Source organism: Podarcis vaucheri, assembly GCF_965113315.1.
Source record: "Podarcis vaucheri genome assembly, chromosome: 6".
NCBI lineage: Eukaryota > Metazoa > Chordata > Lepidosauria > Squamata > Lacertidae > Podarcis > Podarcis vaucheri.
Window position 1 is genome coordinate 61,703,220 of NC_138764.1, and position 25,322 is coordinate 61,728,541.

General features: G+C 45.9%; 1 protein-coding gene and 1 long non-coding RNA gene across 3 annotated transcripts; both read right to left on the bottom strand.

Annotated features, from left to right (window-relative positions):
* Positions 1–2,100: 2,100 nt before the first annotated feature.
* Positions 2,101–14,154, bottom strand: SMIM29 (small integral membrane protein 29). 2 transcript variants are annotated; one of them, XM_082226906.1, is made up of 5 exons: positions 13,915–14,154; positions 9,707–9,878; positions 6,106–6,131; positions 5,529–5,634; positions 2,101–3,161 (listed from the first exon to the last, which is right to left on the bottom strand). In XM_082226906.1, exons 2-5 carry the CDS (start codon positions 9,815–9,817, stop codon positions 3,099–3,101), a joined length of 306 nt encoding a protein of 101 aa, XP_082083032.1. In that variant the 5' UTR covers positions 9,818–9,878; positions 13,915–14,154; the 3' UTR covers positions 2,101–3,098. The 2 variants fall into 2 exon arrangements, with proteins under 2 accessions (XP_082083032.1, XP_082083031.1); XM_082226905.1 differs by having other exon boundaries at positions 9,707–9,882; positions 13,915–14,000.
* Positions 14,155–18,296: 4,142 nt separating this feature from the next.
* LOC309534617 lies at positions 18,297–24,887 on the bottom strand. Its single transcript, XR_014220803.1, has 2 exons — positions 21,233–24,887; positions 18,297–20,069 (listed from the first exon to the last, which is right to left on the bottom strand). It is a non-coding gene; the product is annotated as an uncharacterized lncRNA (long non-coding RNA).
* Between the last annotated feature and the right edge of the window lie 435 nt (positions 24,888–25,322).

Below are 25,322 nucleotides of genomic sequence, written 5' to 3' on the forward strand. Positions count from 1 at the left end.
GCCTTCCCTTTTGTGTTTTGTTTCGGGAGCATCTGTGAATGCTACCTTCTAAGCTGGAGTAGATGAGACCACAGCTTACAGGTTAGCAGTCCTGCACGCAGCAGGCCAAACCAGGCATCTGAACTTGAATGAGCTTCCCCAAAAGGCACAAAAAGGAATCCTGCCTTGGCACTGCCTTAAATCTGGCACACTTCCTTTTGCTCCGAACCCAGAAGCATTGGGCTGCGTCTTGCTGTTGCATACTTGGAACCTAAACTAGATTTACATCTTGGCGTCACCAAATCTGATATGGCTGTAACAGTGAAATAGCTGGCCTTATTAACTCAAATCAGATACTTCCCTCCTTCCAACAAACTGGTCATAGCTCTCCTGAAAGACTACAATCTTATCTGTGCACACTTATCTGAGACTCAAATCCCACTGAGCTGAATGGGGATTCAGTTAGGAACAGAGTTGCTTATGACTGCAGCTCAAGGGCAAACCTAGCTTGGATCTGATTGCTTGTAACTATATGCAGCATCCTTCTTAGACAGATGTAAACACTGCTCATGTATATTTGAAAGGGAGAAGTTAATGAAATGTGTGTATGCATATATGTATCTAAGGGCCAAACCAGGAAGGCAAAATGCTCTGAAATAGGTTGCACAAAATTCCTACATAGCAAGAGCAGACTACAAACAAGAAGAGACATACATGATTTATATGTATACTACCCATTCAATAGCCATAGACTCCCTAGGTAAGCCCTGCCCCCTTACTGTTCTTAGTACATACACCAGTGCAGGCTTCCTCAACCTCGGCCCTCCAGATGTTTTGGGACTACAATTCCCATCATCCTGACCACGGGTCCTGCTAGCTAGGGATCATGGGAGTTGTAAGCCAAGAACATCTGGAGGGTCGAGTTTGAGGAAGCCTGCACTAGTGTCTAAACAACCATCTCAAGTGGTGAGACATTTGGCCACAACTTCCTGTTGGGTACTAGGCTAAATCTAGCACCTCTGAAGTAACTTGAGAATCTTATAGCCTACCCCTGATAGATGGGCCAGCTAACATCTCCTGCTGATGCTCATGTAGCTAATAAGCCTTCCACATGGTCAGTAACGGCACAAAGCTAAGCTAAATGGGAATTTCATTTCTGTGCACATATAAGGCTACTGCCTGAGAGCAGAACTGTAGTCAATAGGGACTGCCCTCCCACTGCCACTATTAATGTTTCCCAAACAGGAAGGATAATAACAGCACATCCCAAAATAAAAGTGATCATTAGAAGGTGGCCATCTACAAAGGGATTCTTTTCTGAGCTGGTTCAGTCAAGTTGATTCGTGGCAGCATGCCCATAGGTTGAATAGATCCAGAGGAGCTTAGACAAAAAGCTGCACTTGGAAGTGTACAAATGAGTTAAACTGCATTGTGATTGCTTTATTAGGCTCTTGCCTTCTGAAGCCTGCAAAACTGCTTACTGCTTTAGTAGGATGCAATTTTAGGCCAGGTAAACTCAATCCCCAAACCTGTTATATCAGTTTAACCAACATGTGAATTAGCCAGGTGTGTGCTTAAGAATGACAAGGAGGCAACTGGTGCAACGTGCGCTATGACAAGTTCCCTAGTAGTCAATTTGTCATGTGCAAATTAAAGTCTCTTTATTTCCACATCCACAGACTTCATTTTTGTTTTTCTCTTGACAGCTAGAAATTATCTAGAACCAAAAAAGGCATCATTAGGTGTCAAGACATTTGCACTGCAGGGTCATAGAGCACCAGCCTTGCTCTCTAGTACTGGCTGCATACAAGGAAGACCATGGTGGATAGCCAGAACGCTGAAGATTGAAACACTGTTTGTTGGGACAAGAGAAAGGGAAAGAGAAAGGCAAAGGCAAATGAAACAGTTCAAATACATGTATTGCCCAAGTCACCTGTGAAGCTCTTAATCATGCCAATAGGTTATGTTCAATAGCTAGTTCCCAGCTTGGCAGCCAACCAATGGCAATGTCTTTTCTGCTTCGGCAAGGCCAGCAATGTATCTTGCCCCCAGCGCTTGCTTAAGCCGCTGTAGTTGGGTTAAAGGTAAGTTATAAAGCATTACAGGCTACAGGAAAAGCTCGAAGTTTTGCCAGAGATGCTCCTGTTCAAGGTGAACTTTATTTACAAAACAAAGACAAGCGCCCAGATACAAAATCGTCATTGTAGAAAGAAGTACCCAACTCAACTTAAAATGCTTGGTTGAAGAAATATATTAAGGCCCCTTCTAACTGACATACTAACTAGGAAGAAGGAACCTGTGACCTTCCAAAGGTTGATGGGGTACCACTTCCAACACCAGTGACCACTGGGCCAAACTGGCTGGGGATGATGGGAGTCCAACAACCTCTGGAGAGCTACAGGTTCCCCAACCCTGTGCTCCCTGCATGGTGCTCCCAGCAAAACTGCATCCCCCTGGATACACTGTTGGGCACATGTTCATTACCACATGTTTCCAACTGTAAAATGAAGGATATAATACTATGACACACCCCCCCAAAACAAAAGATTAGCTGTGCAACGTGTTCACTTTCCCTGCCTCCGTAGAGGGGCACATCACGGGAACCCAGCGGCCAAGTGATGTACTCATTATGTATGGAGACATTTAGGATAGCTGGCATTTAGCAATTGCACTGTAATGTCACAACTGCTGCGGCTATGACACTGCTGTCACAAAAGGAAGCAGAGGTCAGTTGGGTTTTGTATGTTTTTCATAAAGCTGAGCCTTTCGGGACTGTAGTTCATAGTACCTGAAGTGTCAGGAGCTTCAGAACCTCCACCTATATCCATCTCAAATGAAATAGGAATGCCATGCCAAGCCAGAGCTTTTCCAGATCCAAACGTGCAACTCTCTAGGCTGCTCTGTGCACAAAGTCTTCACAGGCAAGTGTGTCGGCAGCAGGGACCCACACCTACTCGCCTCCCTCACTAGGAACCTAGGCAAAAGGACACAGTTCTCAAGTGGAAAGAAAGGCAGTAGGTTCAAACTTAATGGCCCTTGAGAGTACTTAAAGTTGGCATGCATGCCAAGTAGATGAGGTCATGTGTCCACAACTTGTCGTTGGTCTGAGCTGAGCAGCATTAAGCTTTCACATCCATAAAAGAAGGGCGGTAGGGTTGATATCCTCCCCAGGCTCGCATCACCTGCAATGTACAATAGACACTTTCATTGCATCCACCCGATCAAGTACATCCATCATACATTCATCAGCAATCGTCTCATTTTCTCAGAATAAACACTTCCCACAACAGAGCAGTCTTATATTTGCAACTGAGAGCAATCAGCTGGCAGTTTCTGTTTCAAAGGGATTGTTTTTCTTCTTGCACAGTTTTGAGCCAAATCAGCTGATTGACTGGAAATCTCCTGCATCATGCCAGAGCCAGAAAAGAGAAAGCAGACACACTGCGAGTTCACTGCTCAAAGTAAAAAGGCAATTGACATTTACCAAAATGAGTGCGAGAATTGATTCTACCAGCGCACTAATTAAATTTCTGCTGAACATCTCTATTATGGGACACCTTACATAACTAGCTCTAGACACAACATGGCTTCTGCTGGTAGAAGTGGTTAGACCAACGGAAACTGAACTTCCATTTTTTATTCTTTGGGTGGAACATTAGCAGGAAGAGAGCTTGCACCATGCACGCCAACCGCACAGTTGCCTGTATTGCATCTATCTTCCAAAACGCATTGAGCTAGCAAAACTCTGCAGACAATGCAGGCGTGTTAAGTTTTGCTCATTAAAAAAAGGCAATGACACCAAGGCTTCAAAAATGCTTCTGGGTCCTAGGCACGTGCCCCAGGCCCTGCGCACAGTTGAAGAAGCAGTAAAATTCCCAAAGGATCAAGAACCTGAGATTCCTCCACTCCCCACAAGCCACAGTAGGGTTAAAGCATTTTCATGCTTCTGTTAGCAGGTTGCGGTCTTCATTATGTAACTATGAAAAGGGGCAGATGAACTTAAAACCAAGCTCACTATTAACACAACGGCATAGATGCTGATTACTCATAAAAGCTGTAGACACTTCTTTGCTAGAAGAATCCCTGCACAAATTAGGTACTGCTTGGGTCACTGTCCCAATTTTCATCAAAACTCCATGTTGGTTAGCATTATTAAACAGATGCTTGGCTGCTTTTAGGCTTTGACCACACCCTTTAAATGGTAGCTCAGCTGTAGTGCTTGTCTGTGGCATTCCAGTGGCTTAATGCAATGGTTCTCAAACTTCCAGAAACTGACAAACAGTAAGCTGGAAATGCCAGAGAACTAAGCACCTCATTTTTCTAAATGCCACCCCCTCCCCATTGCTGTTTTTCACATAAGAGGCTGAAGATGGAAAGACTCAGGGACATTTTCAAAAACCCTGTGCAAATGCAGTCCTTGACACACAAAAGATGTCTACCCCAGCTCTAATGTACTAAAACGCTAAGAATGGGTGCAGCCACTATTTTTTCTATTGGAGTGAGTCATCTTTGATCTATGGAAGAACACCAAAGAGAGCCAATCCAGTGAAAGATTGCTTTAAAATGTAGTGCTTACAGGTGTGGGGGCAACTCTCAGCTGCATGCTATGCAGCCCTTGTTATCTCTGGCAGGCTCCACCCATGGCTTTCCTGCCTGGGAGAGGCACCCTCCTCCCCACTTGAAGAGAATGTGCTTTGTAAGCATGGATCCCACTGGATTCATGCTTGCAAAATACTTCCTTGCCCAGGGCCAAGAAATTCCCGACGGAGTTATGTGAACCCATTTCAGAAAGGATCCTGAGGTCCTTATTCCAAAGGCCTTGCCCTCTAATCTGCCTAACAAAATTGCTGCACAGGTCTATTCCCCCTTTTGCACCGTGCCATTTTGTTCGTCGGAAAACACCTTGTCTCTCCCGAGATGCAGAAAAGGAAAGAAATGCAGGAAGGGAGCTGGGTGGGTGCATTAATGGATAGTTGGTATGTGAGTGGAGAGAGAGAAATGCCCCAAAGGATGGATGGTTTGAGAGGTAAGGGTATTTTGCATGGGCCTGCAATTAATTAATCATATTGCAGTGGTACCTTGGGTTAAGAACTTAATTCGTTCTGGAGGTCCGTTCTTTTTTTAAAAAATGTATTTTTATTAAAGGTTTTCTTGATTTACAGAGCTATGTGCTAAGTCTCTCGTATCTAGAGGTCCGTTCTTAACCTGAAACTGTTCTTAACCTGAAGCACCACTTTAGCTAATGGGGCCTCCCGTTGCTGCCGTGCCGCCGCTGCACGATTTCTGTTCTCATCCTAAAGCAAAGTTCTTAACCCAAAGTACTATTTATGGGTTAGCGGAGTCTGTAACCTGAAATGTCTGTAACCTGAAGCGTCTGTAACCCGAGGTACCACTGTAGTTTGTTCTTGAAAATTTGAAATCAAGCCTGGTAGCTCAGTAGATAGAGGATCAGACTTTTTTCCTGCACTGCAGGGGCTTGGATGAGATAGCCCTTGGGTACCCTTCCAAGTCTACGATTTTATGATTCTGTAGGTCCCACGTAAGCTCACCTTTGTGTCTTCTGGCTCCACCAGAAGTTCCTGCTCAGCCTCCTGGAGCTCCTCTGCAGGATCATAGCTGTACATCGGCAGCAAGTGATGGCGTAACCGGTCATACCTGAGAGACAGATCAGCAGAAAGAAATGATACCACTTTCCCATGTGGCGACTGGCTTTTTATACAGGAGCAAATGCAAAATTAGGGTGGATAGATTAGTTTGCGGTAAAAGTGTTTCCCTGCACTGAAAGCCACCCCTATTCCCAGAAACCATTTCCCCCAGGGGTAGAAAGGGAAGGGGCATGCAATAGTTAAAATACTATTAATCTCCACACACCCACACAAATAATTAGCATGAGTCTATCTCAAAGAATCCCATAAACTGCCCAAAGCATAGAAACTGACTTATCATATGTAGAACCAGCTAAATAAACAGCTGATAGCCTTGCACACAAAAGCTCCTGTGTTCTCAAGCAGAGACAAAAGCCGTTTTCTTGAGCAAGAAAAGAAAAGTTGGTTCTGAAGAGCCATATGACCCCATACTCCTCATTTCCAACGAGAACTAACTGGTCACCCAGCACAAGCCCCTTACCTTCTCTTCTTCTGAATGTACATCATCTGCAATGTGAAAAGAGAAACAGCCATGAGAGAAGCATACAGAGTGTCTACGGATTATTTCTCCTTTCGAGGAACGAAGCATGGAACAAGAAAGAAAAGGATTAACAGGGCAACAGACGCCAGCAGCAGGAGAAGCATTTCCTACACCCGTCCGCAGACAAGGAGCAAACCTCACAATGGCGATGTCACACGATATTAGGCTGCAGCATGAGAACCCCTGGCTCTCGGTATTGGATGACATCAAAGATATCAAGAGAAGCCGCTCCATGACAGTATCTATTTATTTATTTAAAATATTTTCATACCCCTTCTCAAGGAGGGAGCTTCACAAAGCACACTGCACTCTCCATTAGCCCTTTCCACTGAAAGGAAACAAAGGGCTTAGCCACACTTGTCTCCCCTGAGGAAAACCGCTCTTCAGCACTTAATTGGAGCAAATGGCAATTTGGGTTTTCCCCAGATTGCTGTTTGTTCTGGACTATCACTAAAGAGCGGGTTTTCCCTTGGAAAGGAGCAGGGCAAGGGGGAAACTGCTCCCCCTTTCTAGGCACGTCGCAAGCAGAAGTACGAATAAGCCCAAAGTCCCATCCCATTATCCATTTTTTAGGCAAAGCAAAGGCAAAAGAAGAAACTGCTTATTTTAAGTCCACAGCTTCTGGGCATCCTTAAGGGAAATGGCAGTCACAAGGGCCAGATTTAACACATTAAAATGGTGGGCTTGTCCAATAATTATTATTATTTATACACTGCCCATCTGGCTCCTGTTTAACATAGAACAGGGAAATATTTCAAATTCCCTCCACTTGGGGCAGGGAAAGAATCAAGATTCTCAAGAGTCATACTCAAGTGCTTTATTCCTCCTCTCTCACAATACTGCTTTTCTTTTGTTACGAGTCTTTTAGATTGTACAAATAAATGATGATGATGATTATCATGGTACGCCTGAGGGCAGGGAGTGTCTTACTGAAATTTGCAGTTTACTCTGGGAGCCTTTTTTGGCTGAAGAGCAGAAACATAGGAAGCTGCCTTTGACAGAGCCAGACCATTGGGTTCATTGGGCTCAGTACTACCTGACACAGATTGGCAGCAACTCTTCGGGGTTTCAGAAAAGGGCTTCTCCCAGCCCTGCCTGGAGATGAAAGGAATCAAACCTGGGACCTGCCGCTAAGCTGCAGCCCATATGAAAACACTTCAAATAAGTAAATAAATAATATGTATGCCCTGTAAATTATGAAGGACACACTCATGTCGAGCTTCTGCCTTTAAAATACTTCAAAACAGGGGCCCAGTCCTTTCCCATTTACTCCTTCTATATTCTTAAGACAAACTTAAAATGAAAGGAAGTGCTTCCTTCAAAACCAGCTCAGCAATTATGTAGTTTAACTCAAGGTACCTACACCCAGCTACAAATTACGTCACTGAAAGCAACCCTTATACAGCAGTATCTAATTTCAGGTGCCCAGTTAAATGAGTACATGAACTTTATCTAGACCTGGCTTAATAACCTAATTGCTAAATCTAATTTGCAACCAGAGCCAGCTGCAAAAGGTGACTTTTGAATTCAATGGGCCTCTAAGCACATTCCAAAACCAGCCTTCTATTTTTCAGAACTGAACTGAGCTCACTGTTCTTCCACACAGGTTAGCATTCTTTATTTCAGCAGCCTAACCTAGGTAGGAAAAGCCATTTTGATGTTGCTATTACTAAGCAGCTGGGAATCGCAAACCCATGCCAATCTAATTCAGATTCCCCCAGAGATCTATCTGGAGATCTAGCTCTACCTTCTGCCCACTTCTGCTTAGCAGCCCGCTGATTACAGTAGGGTTAAGTAAAAACTAAAGGTTATTGTAGTACAGGGCAGGGGAGTTTGGCTGCCTTCTAGCTCAACAGGAAGGGGAAATGGTTTGGAAAGAAGGTGCAACTTTATAATGCAGAAGTGAGAAGGCAGAAAAGGTGGCAAGGCTCAGCAGGACACAGTGAATGACCGAGCTTCCCCATTCACCCATCTCCCTTTATGGGGCTCTACAACCAGTCAAATGTTCCTCTTGCCACAGAACAAGCAAAGCATCAGCCAAACAGACCAAGCGCTCCTCACTGCACCCACTCATGCACCTCACCAGATGTCATGCTAATTCCAAATGAGGCTCAACAGTTTCTGAGACCAATTTGGCAACACCGCTGGTAAGAAACGGAAGCGCAGCTGCAGCCAGGACCAAATACTGAGACAACAGCCAGCTGCCCAGTCGCTTGATTTGAACCAGCTACTTTTACAAGAGATTTGCTCAGGGATTTATACTGGGGGGGGGGGGGATTTCGGGGGGGAGGGGCAGATCCATGTATTCCATTGCTGTAATGAAAATACATTTTTGAACCTAAGCCTCTGCTTAACTTGTTGTTGGTAAAGATGGGCAAAGCTGCCCCACTAGATCAGTGTGTTTTGCTACAGTTGATGTTTCAAAGTATGATTTGGTTTATATAACTTATATACTATTCTGTTTCCTGGCTCAGTTCAAAGTACAGTGGTACCTTGGGTTACATACACTTCAGGTTACATACGCTTCAGGTTACAGACTCCGCTAACCCAGAAATATTACCTCGGGTTAAGAACTTTGTTTCAGGATGCGAACAGAAATCGTGCAGCGGCGGCGCAGCAGCAGCAGGAGGCCCCATTAGTTAAAGTGGTGCTTCAGGTTAAGAACAGTTTCAGGTTAAGAACGGACCTCTGGAACGGATTAAGTACTTAACCCAAGGTACCACTGTACTGGTTGTGATTAGGACCCCAATGTCTTTTAGAGGACCTCTCCCAATAGGAACCTTTCTCCAAAGGCCCTCATCTGGGTGCCATCTTTGAGAGATGTTCAGAGGGTGGCAACAAGACAGAGGGGCTTTTGGTGGTGGCTCCCCTTCTGTGGAATGCTCTTCTCAGTGGTGGCACCATCCACATCAGCACCAGATTAAAACTTATTTCATCTCCCCGGCATTTGGACAGTTTGTGACAAGCTTGTTGATGGCCTATCGGACGAAATGTTCTGGCTGCTGCTGCTTTTGAAGTTTTCCTGCTGGGTTTGTTTCTAGGTTGTCTGAAAAGGTCTAATGAAGTTAAGCCATTTTGGCTTTTAACCAAAGGTCACTTAGAGACCTTTTTCTTTCAGTATAGAATCATAGAACTGTAGAGTTGGAAGGGACCCTGAGGGTCATCTAGTCCAGCCCTCTGCAATGCAGGAATATACAACTGTCCCTTATGGGGATCGAACCTGCATTGTTGATGTTATCAGCACCATGCTCTAACCAACTGAACTATCCACTAATAAAGCAAATTAAGGAGGAGGAGGAGGAGGAGGAGGAGGAGGAGGAGGAGGAGGAGGAGAAGAAGAAGAAGAAGAAGAAGAAGAAGAAGAAGAAGAAGAAGAAGGAGGGAGGGGAAGGAAGGAAGGAAGCAAGGAAGGAAGGAAGGAAGGAAGGAAGTTTATTAGATTGTACTCCGCTCTCGGATTATTTTTAATGACCATGTTAGAAACCCAGTAAATCAATGTGTAGCATCTGGAGCTCATCTGGTTGAATTCAAGACAACTCACCACAGCTACGATGACTCCGACGACAGTGATAAGAAAAAATGGCACCAGAACGTAGCCCACCAAGGAGTCGTTGGGCGGCCCAGCAGAGGTGGGCATAGTGGTGTTACTCATGGCATAGGAAGCTGTAGCTCAAGGGGGAACAGCAAAGGAGCTTCCGTCTTCATCGGACAGTCTGTCTGGCGATCACAAAAACAAACAGTCAAAAGATTAAAACACATTCTTCAAGCAGCCATGATCCTCTCTTCCCCTTCTCCCCCCCCAAAAAAAACAACAACTGCGCATGAGGCGGTACATTAAGTCACAAGCTAGTCACATGTTCCCGCCTCCCTTCGCATTAGATTCGGTACTACAGAGGGGGTGAATAAAACCTTTTTAAGTGGTATTTAGCCTCGAGGCATGGATCCACAGTGTCTGAAGCAAGATAAAGGATTAAAAGGCAAGTGAGAAGGTTCTTTGCTACTGCTCTGTTAAGCAATGCTGTTTGCCCCAAGGCAGTTTGATGTGAGAGAAGCTGCTCCAATGGAAAGGAAGGACAAGAGCACTGCAAACACAGCAGTACAGGACTGGAAGTTTTGCCCATTCAGCCATGTTTAGCTTGTTTTGCCAGTGGGGGGGGGGGGGGCAGGAGGAAAGGGAGAGCACCACCTGTACCTCCCCTGCAATGTATACAGAGCACAACTCCCGGTTCAGTCATCTTAATTTGCTCCATCCACCAGCCCAAACCAAAAAGTCAAAAACCATCTTTTTTAAGCAAAAAGGGTCCCTCCTAATCCAGGGAGGGGAGGGGAGGGAACCCCATTAATAATAATAATTTAAATAAAGTTGTTAAGTGCTTTATCTTGCCCAGTGCAACCCAAAGTGACTTACAAACTATTATTGTTACTGTTATTGTTACTTACCCACCCTAAGGGCCCAGGGCGGGTTACAACATTAAAACACAATATTAAACACAGTTTAAAACAACTCACAATCACAAATATAAGTTGGGTCCTAAAAAGATATAACTAAAGTGTCAAAAGCCAAAGTAAAGAGGCACATCTTTCAGCTCACTCTGGAAGCTGTACAATGATGGTGCCAAGGGGACTTTTGCAAAGAGGAGTTCCACAGCTTAGGGGCCACCACACAGAATGCCCTCTCCTGGGCTGCTGCCACCACCCCCTCCACCCCCAAGCCTCTGATGGTGCAAGAACAACCAAGAGGGCAGCCTCTGCTAATCTCAGCACCTAAGAGGGTCTGTAGGGAACAGAGGCATAACTAGTAGTAGTAGTAGTAGTAGTAATAATAATAATAAAATTTATTATTTCTACCCTACCCATCTGGCTGGGTTTCCCCAGCCACTCTGGGCGGCTTCCAACAGAACACTAAAATACCATAACCTATTAAGCATTAAAAGCTTCCCTAAACAGGGCTGCCTTCAGATGTCTTCTAAAAGTTTGGTAGTTATTTTCCTCTTTGACATCTGGTGGGAGGGTGTTCCACAGGGCGGGTGCCACTACCAAGAAGGCCCTCTGCCTGGTTCCCTGTAACTTGGCTTCTCGCAGCGAGGGAACTGCTAGAAGGCCCTCGGAGCTGAACCTCAGTGTCCGGGCAGAACAAAGGAGGTGGAGACGCACCTAGGCTTCCTTGCGCCCTTAGCAAGGAGCTGTGTCACACACACTCCAAGTCCCTTGCACCCCTGGCAATCATTGGCTCTTTCCACATTTCCTAGTGCTTTTTGCAACCCCCTGGGCCTGTGCCCTTGGCAGGGGCCAACCCAACCCTAGGTACACCCCTAGTAGGCAAGGAGCTCTTAGTGCAGGAGCGAAGTCTCCCTTCAGAGTGATAATCAGGCTCCCCAAGCCCTGTAATTAATTGGGGGGGGGGAGAGAGTAACAAGCTGTGTGCTTAAGGGCACATCTATTGGCCCCCAAAATTTACACTACTGGCACAGTCAGAGGTGCTACTGGCTAAGCAGAAGGTCACCACTTACAGACCTGTTGCCAAGAGAGCAGGGCAGTTGTGCCTTAAGAAAAGCTTAGGGGGAGGGCCCATGGTTTGCACACAGATGGTTCCAGGTTCGATCCCAGGCATTTCTGGGGACATGAAGTCATGGAGGACCACCGCCAGCCAGGGTAAGACAATACTAAACTGGATGGGCCAAAGCCCTGATTCAGTATAAAGCCATTTCCTAGGTTCCTAATATTTCCAAAGAATACACAGTGTCAAGACCTGTTCAGAAGCTTTCGGAGGACTCCCCTTTCATCATTTTGATTTTCATCTGCAGAAGGAACCAGTTCATATCTTAGGGATCCTCAGACACCGCAAGGAGAATGCCGTTTCCCCAAAAGTAGTTCATCCTAAATGCAAGTGAAATATGGGTCTAATCCTGAGACATGGCCGCGACCTAGCTTTGAATTGGTTCAAGCCATGAGATACAGTAAGCCGTGTGGCATAAGTTCTATGTGGAGCCCCTCCCCCAAAGGGCACAACTCCTTTGATCAAACAGTTTCCACCCCAGTCTCCTCACATTTCCTCAAGCTTTAAGATGGGCAGCAAGGTACTTTGCAGTAAGTTCTCAAGAGGATGAGGATGATGATGACGACTGCTGCTCCATTTATATCCCACCTTTCCCCCCAAGGAGCTCATACATGCCTCTCCTCTGCACTTCATATTATCATCACGACAACCCTATGAGGTAGGGCAGGCTGGGGATTGACTGGCCCAATCCAGTAAACTTCATGGCTGAGTGGAGGTTTGACATCTGGTCACCCAAGTCCTAGCCTGCCTGCCCAAGTACATTTTTACGAGGGAAATGTCATCACATCAAATGTTGGTGCTGATGATCATTCCTCCTTATCAACACCAGGCAGTTGTGCAACAATGAGATTAAAACTGGGGAAGGGGTAACGTGCTATCGCCCAAGTAAAATATTGCAGATAACTCTATAAGGCTTATCAGACGTCAAAAACTTGCAAGCCAGCCGACCTGCACGTATACCAGTGTGCTGCAGAGTGGCTTGAGAAACGTATGTCTGGAAAGCTCCTCACTGCCTAGGGGGGATTGTTAGTTCACCTAACTATGGCCCCATCTGCACTATGCATTTAAAACATTATCATACCACTTTAAACAGCCATGGCACCTCCCAAAGAACCCTGGGTACTGCCGTTTGATAAAGAGTGCGGAGAGGGTTGTTAGGAGACCCCCTAGTCCCCTCACAGAGCTACAATTCACAGACTGGTTTAATAATAATCCTCAAGCTAAAACCTTCCCCAGCCCTTCTTTGCACTCTCCTCGAGTGTGGCAAAATATTATCCGTTTGTTTGTTTACTTATTTATTAAATTTCTACACCGCCCTTCATCCAAGGATCACAGGATGGTTTGCAATATAAACACACACAATACATACCATAGTAACAACAAAACCACCCCAATAACGCCCTCCCACACACACTTCACGGAATTCTGATCATGCTTCTTGCTTGTCTGGATTGGGGAAACCAGAGGGATGTGAGTGAGAGTGTGTGCAGTACAGAAACAAGCCTACTGTGCAAATATATATTTTATATATGCTCTCCTCACCTACCACTGGCATCCCTAGGAGGGAATATGGCCCTTGCGCTGTAGAAGGTCCCTCAACAGTATATCCAAAGAGCAACAAGGCCCTGCTCCCAAAAGGAACCAAACTGTTCGCACTAAAGGACTCCAGTACACTCTCAAGAGCACAGGTTCATTGGCCGGCCCTGAACTATGGCAGGCCTGGGCTTCAAATTTGCATTCACCAGCGTGCAGCTAGCTAGCTGATTCCCATCGTAGTTCATTTCAGAAACGGCTCCCCTACAGCCAGCCTTCCTTCCACCCCAGGTCACGTCCAGCTTCCCAGTGCTCTCAGGCTGCAATCCTACACGCAAAGAAGCAACCTCAGTTTAACAAACAACTTCCTCCCGAGTAGGGATGCTCAGAATCGGGCTCCAAGGCTGCAGTCCCGCGCTGTGCGCCTTTCTATTCGGGAACAAGCCCCCCTTAATTCCGTGGCGCATGCAACCGAGTAAAAACATGCAGCAGCAGAGAGGATTAGGCTGCATAATTATACAGGGACGCGGAACAGCGATTCGCAACGAGAGCGCAATCCCAGCAGCGTCACTTGGCAACTGGGGCCAAAATCCGGGGAGGGCCAAGCCTTGCCCAGCAAATTTAAACCCCTTTCTCCGACTCCAAGCAAGACAGCTTACCCCTCCAGCACTCCAGGAGGCCCACGACAACAGCTCCGGGAACTGTCACGGCCCCAGTTAGGGATCCATCTTCCTTTCTCCCGAACCTAAGAGAGAGAAAAGGACCGCGCGCCGAAGATTCGGTTATGGCGTTTGCTCGCCAGGCTTCCGCCGCCCCCTCTCCCACGCCAGCTCTTCCTTCTCGTCTAATCCACCTCTCCATTGGCTTTCATTGCTACAACCCCCGTCCCACCGCAACCCCGTCCGCCGCCGCCTCCGATCGCTCCAAACAGACCCGCCCCGGCCAGGCGATCAATCGCTTCCTCACCTGCGCCGCCGCCGCTGCTCACGCCCCTCCAGCCGCCACCAGGAAGAGCCGAGAAGCGCGTGACTGACAGCGCAGATCAGAGCCAGAAGAGCCGCGGCCAATCCTCGAGGGGCGAGGAGGAGCCGGGCCCGGGCAAGCGTGGGCAGGACAACGTGCCATGGGCAACTGGGGACGGTAGAGGGCAGCAGGCGCCTGAATAAACGCGAAGGGAGGCCGTAATGACGAAAAGCATCAGGCTGGTTTTTTGAGATTGCTGTACTCAGGTTGTGTTCACACTCCGGTTTACTGCGCACTCACTGCGTTTTTATCCGTGTTCAAACGATGTTATCCGAAATGCGTATGCAGCCCGTATTTTGCAAGAAGGTACTACGGCCTGATGTGCTGTTTCTCAAACCAGCTTCGCAAGGATTGGAGTTCCTAATTTGTCTCCAGCAAACTAACACCTTAACATAGTAATCCAACCATACTCGGTTATGGTAATTTATTATGATACTCTAGTAGTGAGGATTCGGAAGAGGATGCTGCTGCTGCTGCTATCCTAAACACCATCCCAGCCGATCCTAACTAAGAGCTTTGCTTTTAGCTCTAAACAAGCTGTGTGTGCTTTTGTTTACTTTGCTGGGTATGCTGCAAAATGCAGTGCCAGTGGGACACCTGCTACCTTAATTTCCCCAGAGGTCTTTTAGACATTTCCTCCATGGGCCCTGAATCCTTTAATTATTCTGAAACACTCCTACAGTACTCTAGGATCTCTTATGCCCAGTGTGATTATCACATTGTCAGCCACTAGAGTGCCTTCCCTGACTTAGTGCCCTCCTGATGTTTTAGACTACAATTCCCATCAGCCCCAGCCTGCATTTGCTAGCTAAGGCTGTTGGGAATTGTAGTCCAAAACAACTGGAGAGCATCAGGCTGAGGAAAGCCTACGCTAGAGCTCACGTGGTCTTCTTTTTAGAAATTGTGCGTCGCTGGTGGCTGCCTGTATGAATGCATGGGGCAGGGGCGAAGGCACGCATTTTTTTTAGAGGGGGCTCTGAAAAAAGGGTTATATTTAAAATGCATGTTTGTCGCTGCTTTATGTATAAAACGAAAAGGGAAGGACCCAGAAAACCTTTCTGCCAAGGTGAGTCCCAGTCCCAGACGTGTGTGCGGCCAGGCTGTTTAGATGCACCATGAGGGGAAAGGCCAGTGGTCTCCGCCTCCTCGTATTCTAGGACTGAAGGTTGGGGCAGGAAAAAAGTGGTTCGGGAGACAAAATATGTTGTTTCTTGGGGGCGGGGTTAGGAAGAGACGACACCCCCCGTTGCCCCCTCTCGCGCGTAGCTGACGCTTAATTCGTTTGGCGCACGCGCGCATCCCCACGCCAACACGGATAGGCGGTACAACAAAGGGGAGGCGGAGGGGAGGAGCAGCCGCGAGCCCCTCGTCCCGCCCCCAGCCCTGTCTTCCGAGGAAGCCGGAGGCGAGGAATGCGCGCGCAGAGAAATGCGGCGGAGACAGAGAGGCCAGGTGACCTTTCAGCCTCACCTGCCAGGGTATACTGTACAGAATATGGTGCTTTTAAAAATAATAATAATGAATGGCGCACAGCTGTGCGTTTCTACTCAGAAGTTCCCTTTAGTTCCGTGAGGCAGACTCCCAGGAAAGTGAGTAACAGGACTACAGCGTAAAGACAGGGAGATTTTCAGATTATAAAAATGAAATATGTCCCCCTGGCACAAGAGGGTGCAAGTCTCAAGTCATATTCAGCACGCCTCCTATGCATTATATTGAAAATATGTACGACAGTGCTGAGTGGGTTATTATTGTTACCGCCATATTCCATATACTGAAAGAGCTGTGGCCAGGAGGGGGCTCTCTGGTGGCCCCAAAGCTGCAGGATTCCTTCTTGAAAGAGGTGTATCTGGCACCTTCATTGTATAGCTTTCCTTGGAGGCTGAAGAAGCGACAGAGATATAAGTTATAATTAGGATGCACCCTGTCCTCCTGAATGTAAATTGCCAAATATATCATCAAAATAAAAACAATAACCCAATAACGCCCCCCCAACCCTACATTTTAAAAGGGCATAGGATGTCAATCAAATCAACCAAAGGCCTGGTTAAGAAGGAATGTTTTTGCCTGGGGCCTAAAGGTGTATAATGAAGGCGCCGGGCGACTTTCCCTAGGGAAAGCATTCCAGACAAGGAGCCACTGCAGAGAAGGCCTGTTCTCGTGTTGCCACCCTCTGAACCTCTCAAGGAGGATGCACACAAAGAATGGCCTCAGAAGATGATCTCAGGCTCCAGGTAGGTTCATATGGAAAGAAGTGGTCCTTGAGGTATTGCAGTCCTGAGCCGTTTAAGGCTTTATAGGTCAAAACCTGAACTTTGAATTGGGCCCAGAAACTAATTGGTAGCCAGTGCAGTCAGACTAGGATTGGTGTAATATGCTCAAACTGTCTTGCTCCAGTGAGCAACCTGACAGCTGAATTCTGCACTAGCTGAAGTTTCCAAACCATCTAGAGGCAGCCTTACGTATAACCATAGCTGTCAACTGTCCCTTATTTGGCGGGAAAGTCCCTTATCCAGACGCCATGTCCCACTGTTCTCCCTTAAATTTCCCGGGTTTCAAAGAAAGCAGCTCCTCTCCCTCCCTCCCTCCCTGCCAGCCAGGAAGGAGGGAGGCTCCAACTGTGTTGCTTGGCTACGTTGCTCACCCAATAAGGAGTCTAAGAATGACTGGGGGGTGGAGCTTGCATGCCTTATGCCGATCAAATCAGCCACGTTGCCTGGGGACTCGCCTTTGCTCAGCGCTTCCCAGCGGAGAGGTGACGGTGGTTTTCCTTGCTGCATCCCCTTTGCTGGGTTGCTGCGCTGTGGGAACCATCGCTTGAGGCTTCGTTTGGCTGCTGGGTGGGCTTTCTGCCTTTGGCTCAGAGGGGCTCAGAAGTTGAACATACCTGTGCTAGGAAAATCCCTTATTTTGGCTGCTGATCCCTTATTTTTGAGACTGCTGGTCCCTTATTTTCAAATCTGTAAGTTGACAGCTATGCGTATAACACATTGCAGTAATCTAACATTAGGTTACCAGAGCATAGACAATAGTAGTTAGGCTATCCCTGTCCAGATGGGGGCGTAGCTGGGCCACCAGCCGAAGCTGATGGAAGGCACTCCAGGCCACTGAGGCCACCTGAGCCTCAAGCAACAGCAAAGGATCCAGGAATACCCCCAAGCTGCGACTCTGCTTCTTCAGAGGAAATGTAACCCCATCAAGAGCAGGCAATCTCCCTCCCATCTGATCTAGGGAACCACCCACTAACAGTGCCTTAGTCTTATCTGGATTGAGTTTCAGTTTGTTGGCTCTCAACCAGTCTATTTCTGAGGTAAGACACTAGTCCAGCACTTCCAGTGCCTCACCTGCAGATGTAAAGGAGAAATAGAGCAGAGTGCCATCAGCATACTGCTGACAGCGTACTCCAAACCTCCAGATAACCCCACCCAGTGGTTTCATGTAGATGTTAAACAACATGGGGGATAGGATTGAGCCCTGAGGAACCCCACATTGAAGGTTCCATGGGGCTGAAAAGCATTCCCCAAGCAACACCCTCTAGGAACGACCATGCAAGTAGGACTGGAACCACTGCAAAGCGGTGCCACCCACCCCTAGTTTGGAGAGTCGTTCCAGAAGGATACCATGGTCAGTGGTATTGAAAACCACTGAGAAGTCGAGAAGAATTAACAGGGACATGTTTCCCTTGTTTCTCTCTCTAAAGAGGTCATCATACAGGGCAACCAAAGCAGTTTCTGTGCCAAAACCAAGCCTAAACCCCGATTGAAATGGATCCAGAAAATCAGTTTCTTCCAAATAATATATATGCAGAGACTGGTTTGCTAAGACAACCCAGTGAGGAAACATTTGAACATTTATAAGTGTCTCCATGCACATAAGCACATTTTAGCATACCGCTGCAACACTAAATATGGAATAGTCACCATGTTCCAGTTGGTTTCCAGTCATCTGCCCTCTTGGTATGCAGTATACCACAGATAATGTTATTTCTGGTTTTTGAAGTTTTTTATTTGTATTTTACTGGTGTAATGGAATTTGATCTTTATTGCCATGATGTGCAGTTTACAATGTGCTGGATAAAATGAAGAAACCAATTAAAATATTAATGCTTTTTTAAAGAATGATAAAAATGGATCATACTTGGAACTACCCTTCTTCACCCATTCAAATGTAGCACAGAGCACTGGGTGCATCTGTCTTAATTTTGGGACTTGGGAGGGGGAAAGGGGGCCCTAGGAGAAAAGAATAGGTAGGAGAACAAGCAAGCTTTGAAGCCACAAGTCTGTTTCTAAGAACAGGGTAAACACATACCATACAAGGCAGTTCTAAAGTACAGTACATCTTTAGCCATATGGCCATAAATATTATTTCCGTTTACAATAAAAACAACATGGTTTATTTCTTCTTCTTCCACCTCAAATATCACTAGCAGGATGATACATATAGTAGATGCCCTTTTATATAAAACTAAACAAATAAAAATTAGATAATTTATCAGTCATAAGAGTTAAAAAATGAAAAGTTATGGGTAATTTTCTGTTATAACAATGTAGCAAGTTTATATAATAGGATTTAATGCTATATGCACTTTTTTTTAATCCAACAATTTTTTCTAATTATATGATTGCATAATATTTCTCCTTCCTGGAGTGGCTATGTGTGCTTCTACTACCATGGTAACTACTTTGCTTCTGATTCAGCCATATGGTGTTATTCCCCTTTTCCACACTGATTATCGTGTCTCACATTCTATTATAGCTAGTAAAGGAGTACAGAATACTGTTTTAGGAGGACACTCTCGGAAGTTGCTTCTTTCTAAAATGCCAAAAATTGTTTACAGCTTGCAACTGCCTACAATTTTCTTTCCGCAAAGGCTTAGAATGAAATACTAGTTAAATGTTATATATACCACCTAAAGTATACAGTAGGAGGAGCATCTGTTTGTAACCTTCTCTCAGGTGCATAGCATTTATGTGTATGTGGTAACTTTGAGGTGCTAAGAGCACTTTCAAACAAGCAGTTATCCACCTACATATATGAGACATGTACAGTCCCATAAGGACTGGACCACATGTTTTAATGTTCTACAAGTGCTTAATTTTCCAGAGGTACTATTATTTTGAGAAGTACAGCTGTCACAGTGATAGAGGTACTCCCAGTGGTTGTTCCTGCAATAAATCAGTAGTAAAGTGAAAATACAGAAACACCAATGAGTGAAAGACAGAGGTGCTATGTGTCTCAGGTTCTCACATCCTGCCCTGAACAGGGGTTACACTGCCCTGGAAGGAGCAGGTTCATAATTTGGGGGTGCTCTTTGATTCAGCACTTCACTGGAGGCTCGGGTGCCCTTGGTGGCTAGGAGTCCCTTTTTTTCAGCTCTAGCTGGTTCCCCAGCTACAACCTCTTTTGGACAGAACTAGCTTGGCCATTGCACTCCGTGCTCCAGTAACTTCTAGATTGGATTATTGCAAGGTTCTCTGTGTAGGGCTGCCCTTGAAGATGACTTGGAAGCTTCAGCTGGTCCAAAATGCAGCAACTAGATTACTGGCTAGGGTTCTGTTTACAACCCGTTTTAAAACAGCTGCATTGGTTGTCAATTTTTTTCCGAACCCAATTCATGGTGCTCACATTAACAACTAATGTGAGTCCTAAATGACTCAGGCCCCCAATATTTGAAAGAGCATATCCTTTCCTACAGACTCTCCTGAGTGCTGAGGAGGTCCTCTTGGTAGTTCCTCCACCCTCAGAGCCTCAGGGGAGTAGGGTTTGGCCTGAGCTTCATCCTGTTTCACAACACCTAAAATATGATAAAACGAGACTGCAGATAGATGGTGTCAAAGCAAGTACTTATGATTTCAACTGATCCATTAGCTCAATAGCTTACAACCAACGTTACATAGCTCAGCATTCCTCCAAAGACTGCAGCTTACTTAGGAGCATTGGGTGGTATTCAGTTTTGTTCAGAGTAGACCCACTGAAATTAATGAACACGACTAAGGTCCATTAATTTTGATAGGCCTAAACTGAGTAAAGCTTAGGTGAATACCATCCATTAAACTTCCCTGAGCAGTTAAGTATCCTAGTGCTGCCAACGAAAAAACAAAAAAGGCAAGCAGGAGCTGTGCAAGCAAATTCTTAAAGAATCTTCCGGGGGTTTCAAAAGGTTGTAGCACGGCATTTTAGAACTGATGGCACTAAACACCTAAAAATCATTGCCACAACATTCTCTCTTTCTCTAACAACCCACTTCACCTTTCCTCAACATGGTCATAATGGCTACTTGCCTGATAAACATAGAAGTGACATTCATAGGCACTAAACCCATGTTGTGTCAGCAGAATGAAAAGAGGAAATGGAGCACCAATTCCCTTACTAGAGAGAATAGAGCAGAGCCCAGGAGAAAAAGAAAGGTATGCTGAAGCTGCAGAATTGCAGCAGAGGAACAGAGAAGAGAAATGGCCCAAAACCATTGCACTTCTTCTGTGGTGATCTTTGTCATAACCCAGCTTGCTGCAGCTGCATTGCCACAAGTACATCTTACAGCGTAATTACTATCACCATATCAAAGCATTATGAATGCAAAGCTGCAGCGTTGCGGCGTTTGGACAGAGCCGAGAAACAGCCCCAAATGTTGTGTCTCTCATTACCCAAACACTGCTGCAACTACTTTGCCACAGGTACTTCTTGCAGTGTTATTATCGCTGCCATATCAAAGTATTATCAGTAAAAACATAAATCTAAGCTCCTTACAAGGCTGCAGATTCTGTCCTTGGCTAACATTTCTAGCCAGTTGCAGCATTCAGTTCCTTGAGCGCCAACTGCATTCACCTTGAATAACTTCAGTGGCTTATCTCAGGCACAGTTGCCAACCAGGTTAATGTGATAAAGGCTTTCTCCCCACACCCTTAAGACCAAGTGAAGTTTTTCCCTTGCCCAAGCTGAGGGATCCAGTGAGCTCACCAATCAGCAGCGTGTTGCGGAGGCTGTCAGCTCCTGTGGGAGAATGTTAAAACTATTGAATCATAATAAGAATTGACATTGTAAATGCAATTAGTACTTGACAGGAAGACTTGAAAGAGGAGGGAAACAAGGGAAGTATACAACCCCTAGGGCAAAACTAAAATGGAAACACATCTTGCTTTCCCATTTTAAAAATAAGTTAATTCTATGGGCTGGCAAGACTCTGGCTGCTGTTATTCAACCAGGAAGTTCATAGTCAGCCCCCTATGTCCATGGATAGAAGCTACATCATCTGGTGTTCATAGTCCAAAAGAGCAGCATGGGGGAAATACTTCCCAACATACCTCATGGTTTCTTTGGAGGCAAATGAGCTGCCTCTTGTTTATATAACATCACAGGCTAATTCGTGCTAGCCCAGTCACTGGCTTTTTGTTTACCAGGGTTGATTCCTCACCTCCAACAGGCATTCATGGGAACTGGAAACAGATCTAATCTTTTCAGTGACCTCAATGGCGTTGGAGAATAAAACTTCATTGGCAATGGTTTCGGAGCATACAGCTAATACTTTTAGCACAGATCTAACACTTCCTCATAGGGTTTTCTTTCCTTCAGTGTTTTCTATACAACGTCTTAGAAATCCTCAGGAAAAACAAGCATTTTACAGTACTGTGCCTTTATTGCTAGTACATGGCAACAGGACAATAAAGATAGATGTAGCAAGAGGACAGAAGCACTTTAGATACCCAAATAGGGTTCTGCTGCCAAAAGAATGACTTCACTTTTCTGCAGCCATTGGCAATTCACCAAAGAAATCATCCCAAATTTATCATTTGTCCTTCAAGCCCAAACTTACAGAATGCACAGAGATTTTTTGCATTTATAAAAGCAGAAAACAAAGTGTTGCTGTTGTTGTCTGTAAAATCAGTCAACAGTTTTGCTGAAATCCAGTGAATTTGTGAACCCCCTAATGATTTCTAGGCTACAGCACAGCAAAGGACTTTTGGAAGTTCTCTGCCTTGTGAAAGAGCCTCAGAGATTCCTTGGCGGCTGAAAGTCAAAATTTGTCAAGTGTGGAGTTAACACGCAAAGGGCTTGTTCATGCTAACTTGGCAACCATGGATCCTGCTTGCTCAGTTACAAATTACTTGCATTTATTAAACGGTTTAGGACCACTATGCATGAAGAACCATCTCCTTCCGTTTGAACATGCTGGTCAAAAGAACATTAAAAAAAGCCAGCTGGATCAGGCCAGGGGCCCATCTAGTGCAGCATTCTGTTCTCAGAGTGACCAACCAGATACCTGTGAAAAGCAACACAAGCAGGACCTGCGCACACAGCACACTGCCCACCTGTGATTTCCAGCAATTGCTATTAAGAGGAGTATTGACTCAGTTGGAGGAGGTCCTGCTGTGTGTCCCAGCAAATTTGTGTAGAGATCCTTTGTCTACAAACAGGGGTAGGAAAAAAAAATTTTTAGCTCAAGGGCCTTATTTCTTTATGGGCAACTTTCCAGAAGACACATCATGCCGCTGGTTTACAGAGTCAGTGCCAATTATGAGTGGGGCAACAGACACAAATGGAAGATGCAGCAAGCTTGTTTTCTCCTGCTCTGGAAAGTAGGACCTGAACCAATGGTTTCAAGTGATAAGGAAGGAGATTCTGACTAAACACCAGGAAGAACTTTCGGACAGGAAGCTGTTAAGGCAGTGGAACGGACTCCCTCATAACTTGGTGGACTCTCCTTCATTGGAGGTTTTTAAGCAAAGCTTGGATGGCCACCTGTCTTGTATGATCTAGCTGAGATTCCTGCATTGCAGGCAGAGGCGTAGCGTGGGGGGTGCCGTGGCGCCGCAATTTTGAGAGGGGGCACAAACAGGCATGACCCAGGGCAGAAGAGCAGGAGAGTCGGTGGCAATGCTGCCGCCCACCCTCTCTGGCTGTGAGGCGCCTCCCCACCTCAGCTGCTGATCACAGAGGGTTATACTAGATGATCCTCTTTCCAACTCTTCAGTTCTATGATTCCATTAATTCTACATCAATAAAGTAGACAACATTTGAGTCATGACCTCCTCATCTCCCCCTCCTTTCCATTCCATTCCATTTTAGTTGTTTGCTTGGTTGTCACAACCCCCTCCCCAAAACACAAATCTCTCCATTCGGGCAAGCATGAGGCATTGTCACAGTTTAAGGTTGCATTCCAGTCAGGCAAAAGCACCTAGGAATATGGAGCAGGGTGGGTGAGTTATGTGGCCTACAGGAAGCTTGGAGGGCTGCATTTGGACTCTGGGCCTGAGGTTCCCTACCCATGATCCATGTGGCTAAGGCTGACTCATATATAAGGAAACCATGGAGTTGGAAGGGACCCCAAGGGTCATTTAGTAGGGTGTCCTGGTTGCATGATATATTTAACACTAGTACAACTGTGATACACTAAGGAAATAGCCACAGCCCCTGAAAAGCTGGTGCAGAGGACTACCCACATCAGCACAGAGTCTTTTGAGGAAGAGAGAGAGAATTCTGGAGAAAGGGGTTGGCGTCCTAACATCTTTGGCTGAGCTACCTGAAGTAATCCCATTCCACTCCAAAGTAGCAATGATCAATGTAGAAATTACAGTAGTTTCCCTCCCACTCTCCTCCTCCACCTCGCTTGATTTATACGTGCCTGTGTGCTGGATACGTGGGGAAACCCGCCTAAACTGAAAATTACCTTGGGGCACAGATCCATTAATCGTTTGACTGAGAAGTCAGGCTGTAAACCACAAAGACCTCATGGAAGTGATGCAAGGTTTGATCATTTCTCTACGTTGCGGTGTTGACAGACACATAAACGTGCACGTGGTGATAGATTAGCAGGCTGGGCAGACACACAAACCCCAACAATGGTGGCCCTGACAGCTGCATAGCATTGCTGCCTGCATCTTTTTCTTTCCTCTCTCTCCTTCCCTTCCCCGCCCCAGTGCAGCGGGGTAACTAATAGCTTGGCAGACGAGGAAACAGAAAACACAAGGGAAAGACTAACCACCCCGCAGCACCGTTGCTCAGATCAAAACCAGATCCACTGCGCCCAGCTTTAAAGTTGTAAGCGGCCTCTCTACCAGGACCAGATTTAGGTTTGATAAGGCCCTAAGCTACTGAAGGTAATGGGGCCCTTTATATGGCCAGCTGTCCTTTGTCAACAACAAACTGTCACTGTTGTTTGTGTTAAATATATGCTATATGATAATTTATGGACCTAACAGGTATCTAAAGCCATTTGCACTTAACATAATATATATTTTATCAAAGTAATTGTTGAACTTATCTTATATTTTGGAAATGTACATCCAGGGTTTTTTTCCTTTAATTTTTTGGGGGGCCCCCAAGAGAGTGGGGCCCTAAGCTATAGCTTGTTTAGCTTATACGTAAATCCAGCACTGCAGTCTCTACCCAATTCTCAACTCCAGTGTTTGGGCAGCAGAGAGCCTCTGCTCTCCATCCAGGCAACAAAGTAGGCAAGAGCCAACAAGTCTTGGCGCGGAAGCTGCAGCTCTGTCTGAAAAGGTATTATTCAGCCCGCCCGGCCCATATGCACAGTTTGCCAACCTCCTAAGTGGAATCAGATCTCCCTTGATGCGCCCCACTCTGGTTCCACAGCTTGCAGTTAACTATTCTCTCCAAAGGACCCTTAAAGAAAAGCAGGGAAGATGTCCATCGTTAAGGCTGGGAGGGAGGAGGGATGACTTGTGGCTTTGCAGATGTTGGCCCCCAGCTGCCAGTAGTCCCAGTCAGCATGGCCAATAGTCAGAGGTGGTAAGGACTGCAGCCAAGTACCCAACAAGTCTAGGAGGATGAGATCAACAATTTATCATCATATAGAAGAAAACTACAGCTGAGGTTTTCCCTCCCATTTAATCACAGCTAAAAATAAAGGCAATCAATTTCAAGGAATGCTCCCTGGAAAGCTTATGTACTAGGTGTCAGCCCTCTGGTGGCACTGAAAATATTTGCACTTGCCTACGGGGAGAGTTCTATTAAGGTGCTGCCTCCGAAAAACCTGGCTTTCAAATAGGACCAGCATCACCAAGAGGATTTTGACTTTTTAAAAACCTCT

Coding starts and splice junctions, on each gene's coding strand:
- SMIM29 (XM_082226906.1), bottom strand. CDS start 9,817: ATGAGTAACACCACTATGCCCACCTCTGCTGGGCCGCCCAACGACTCC. Junction 6,132..9,706: donor TCGGAGTCATCGTAGCTGTG/GTGAGTTGTCTT, acceptor TTCACATTGCAG/ATGATGTACATTCAGAAGAA. Junction 5,635..6,105: donor TACATTCAGAAGAAGAGAAG/GTAAGGGGCTTG, acceptor TCTGTCTCTCAG/GTATGACCGGTTACGCCATC.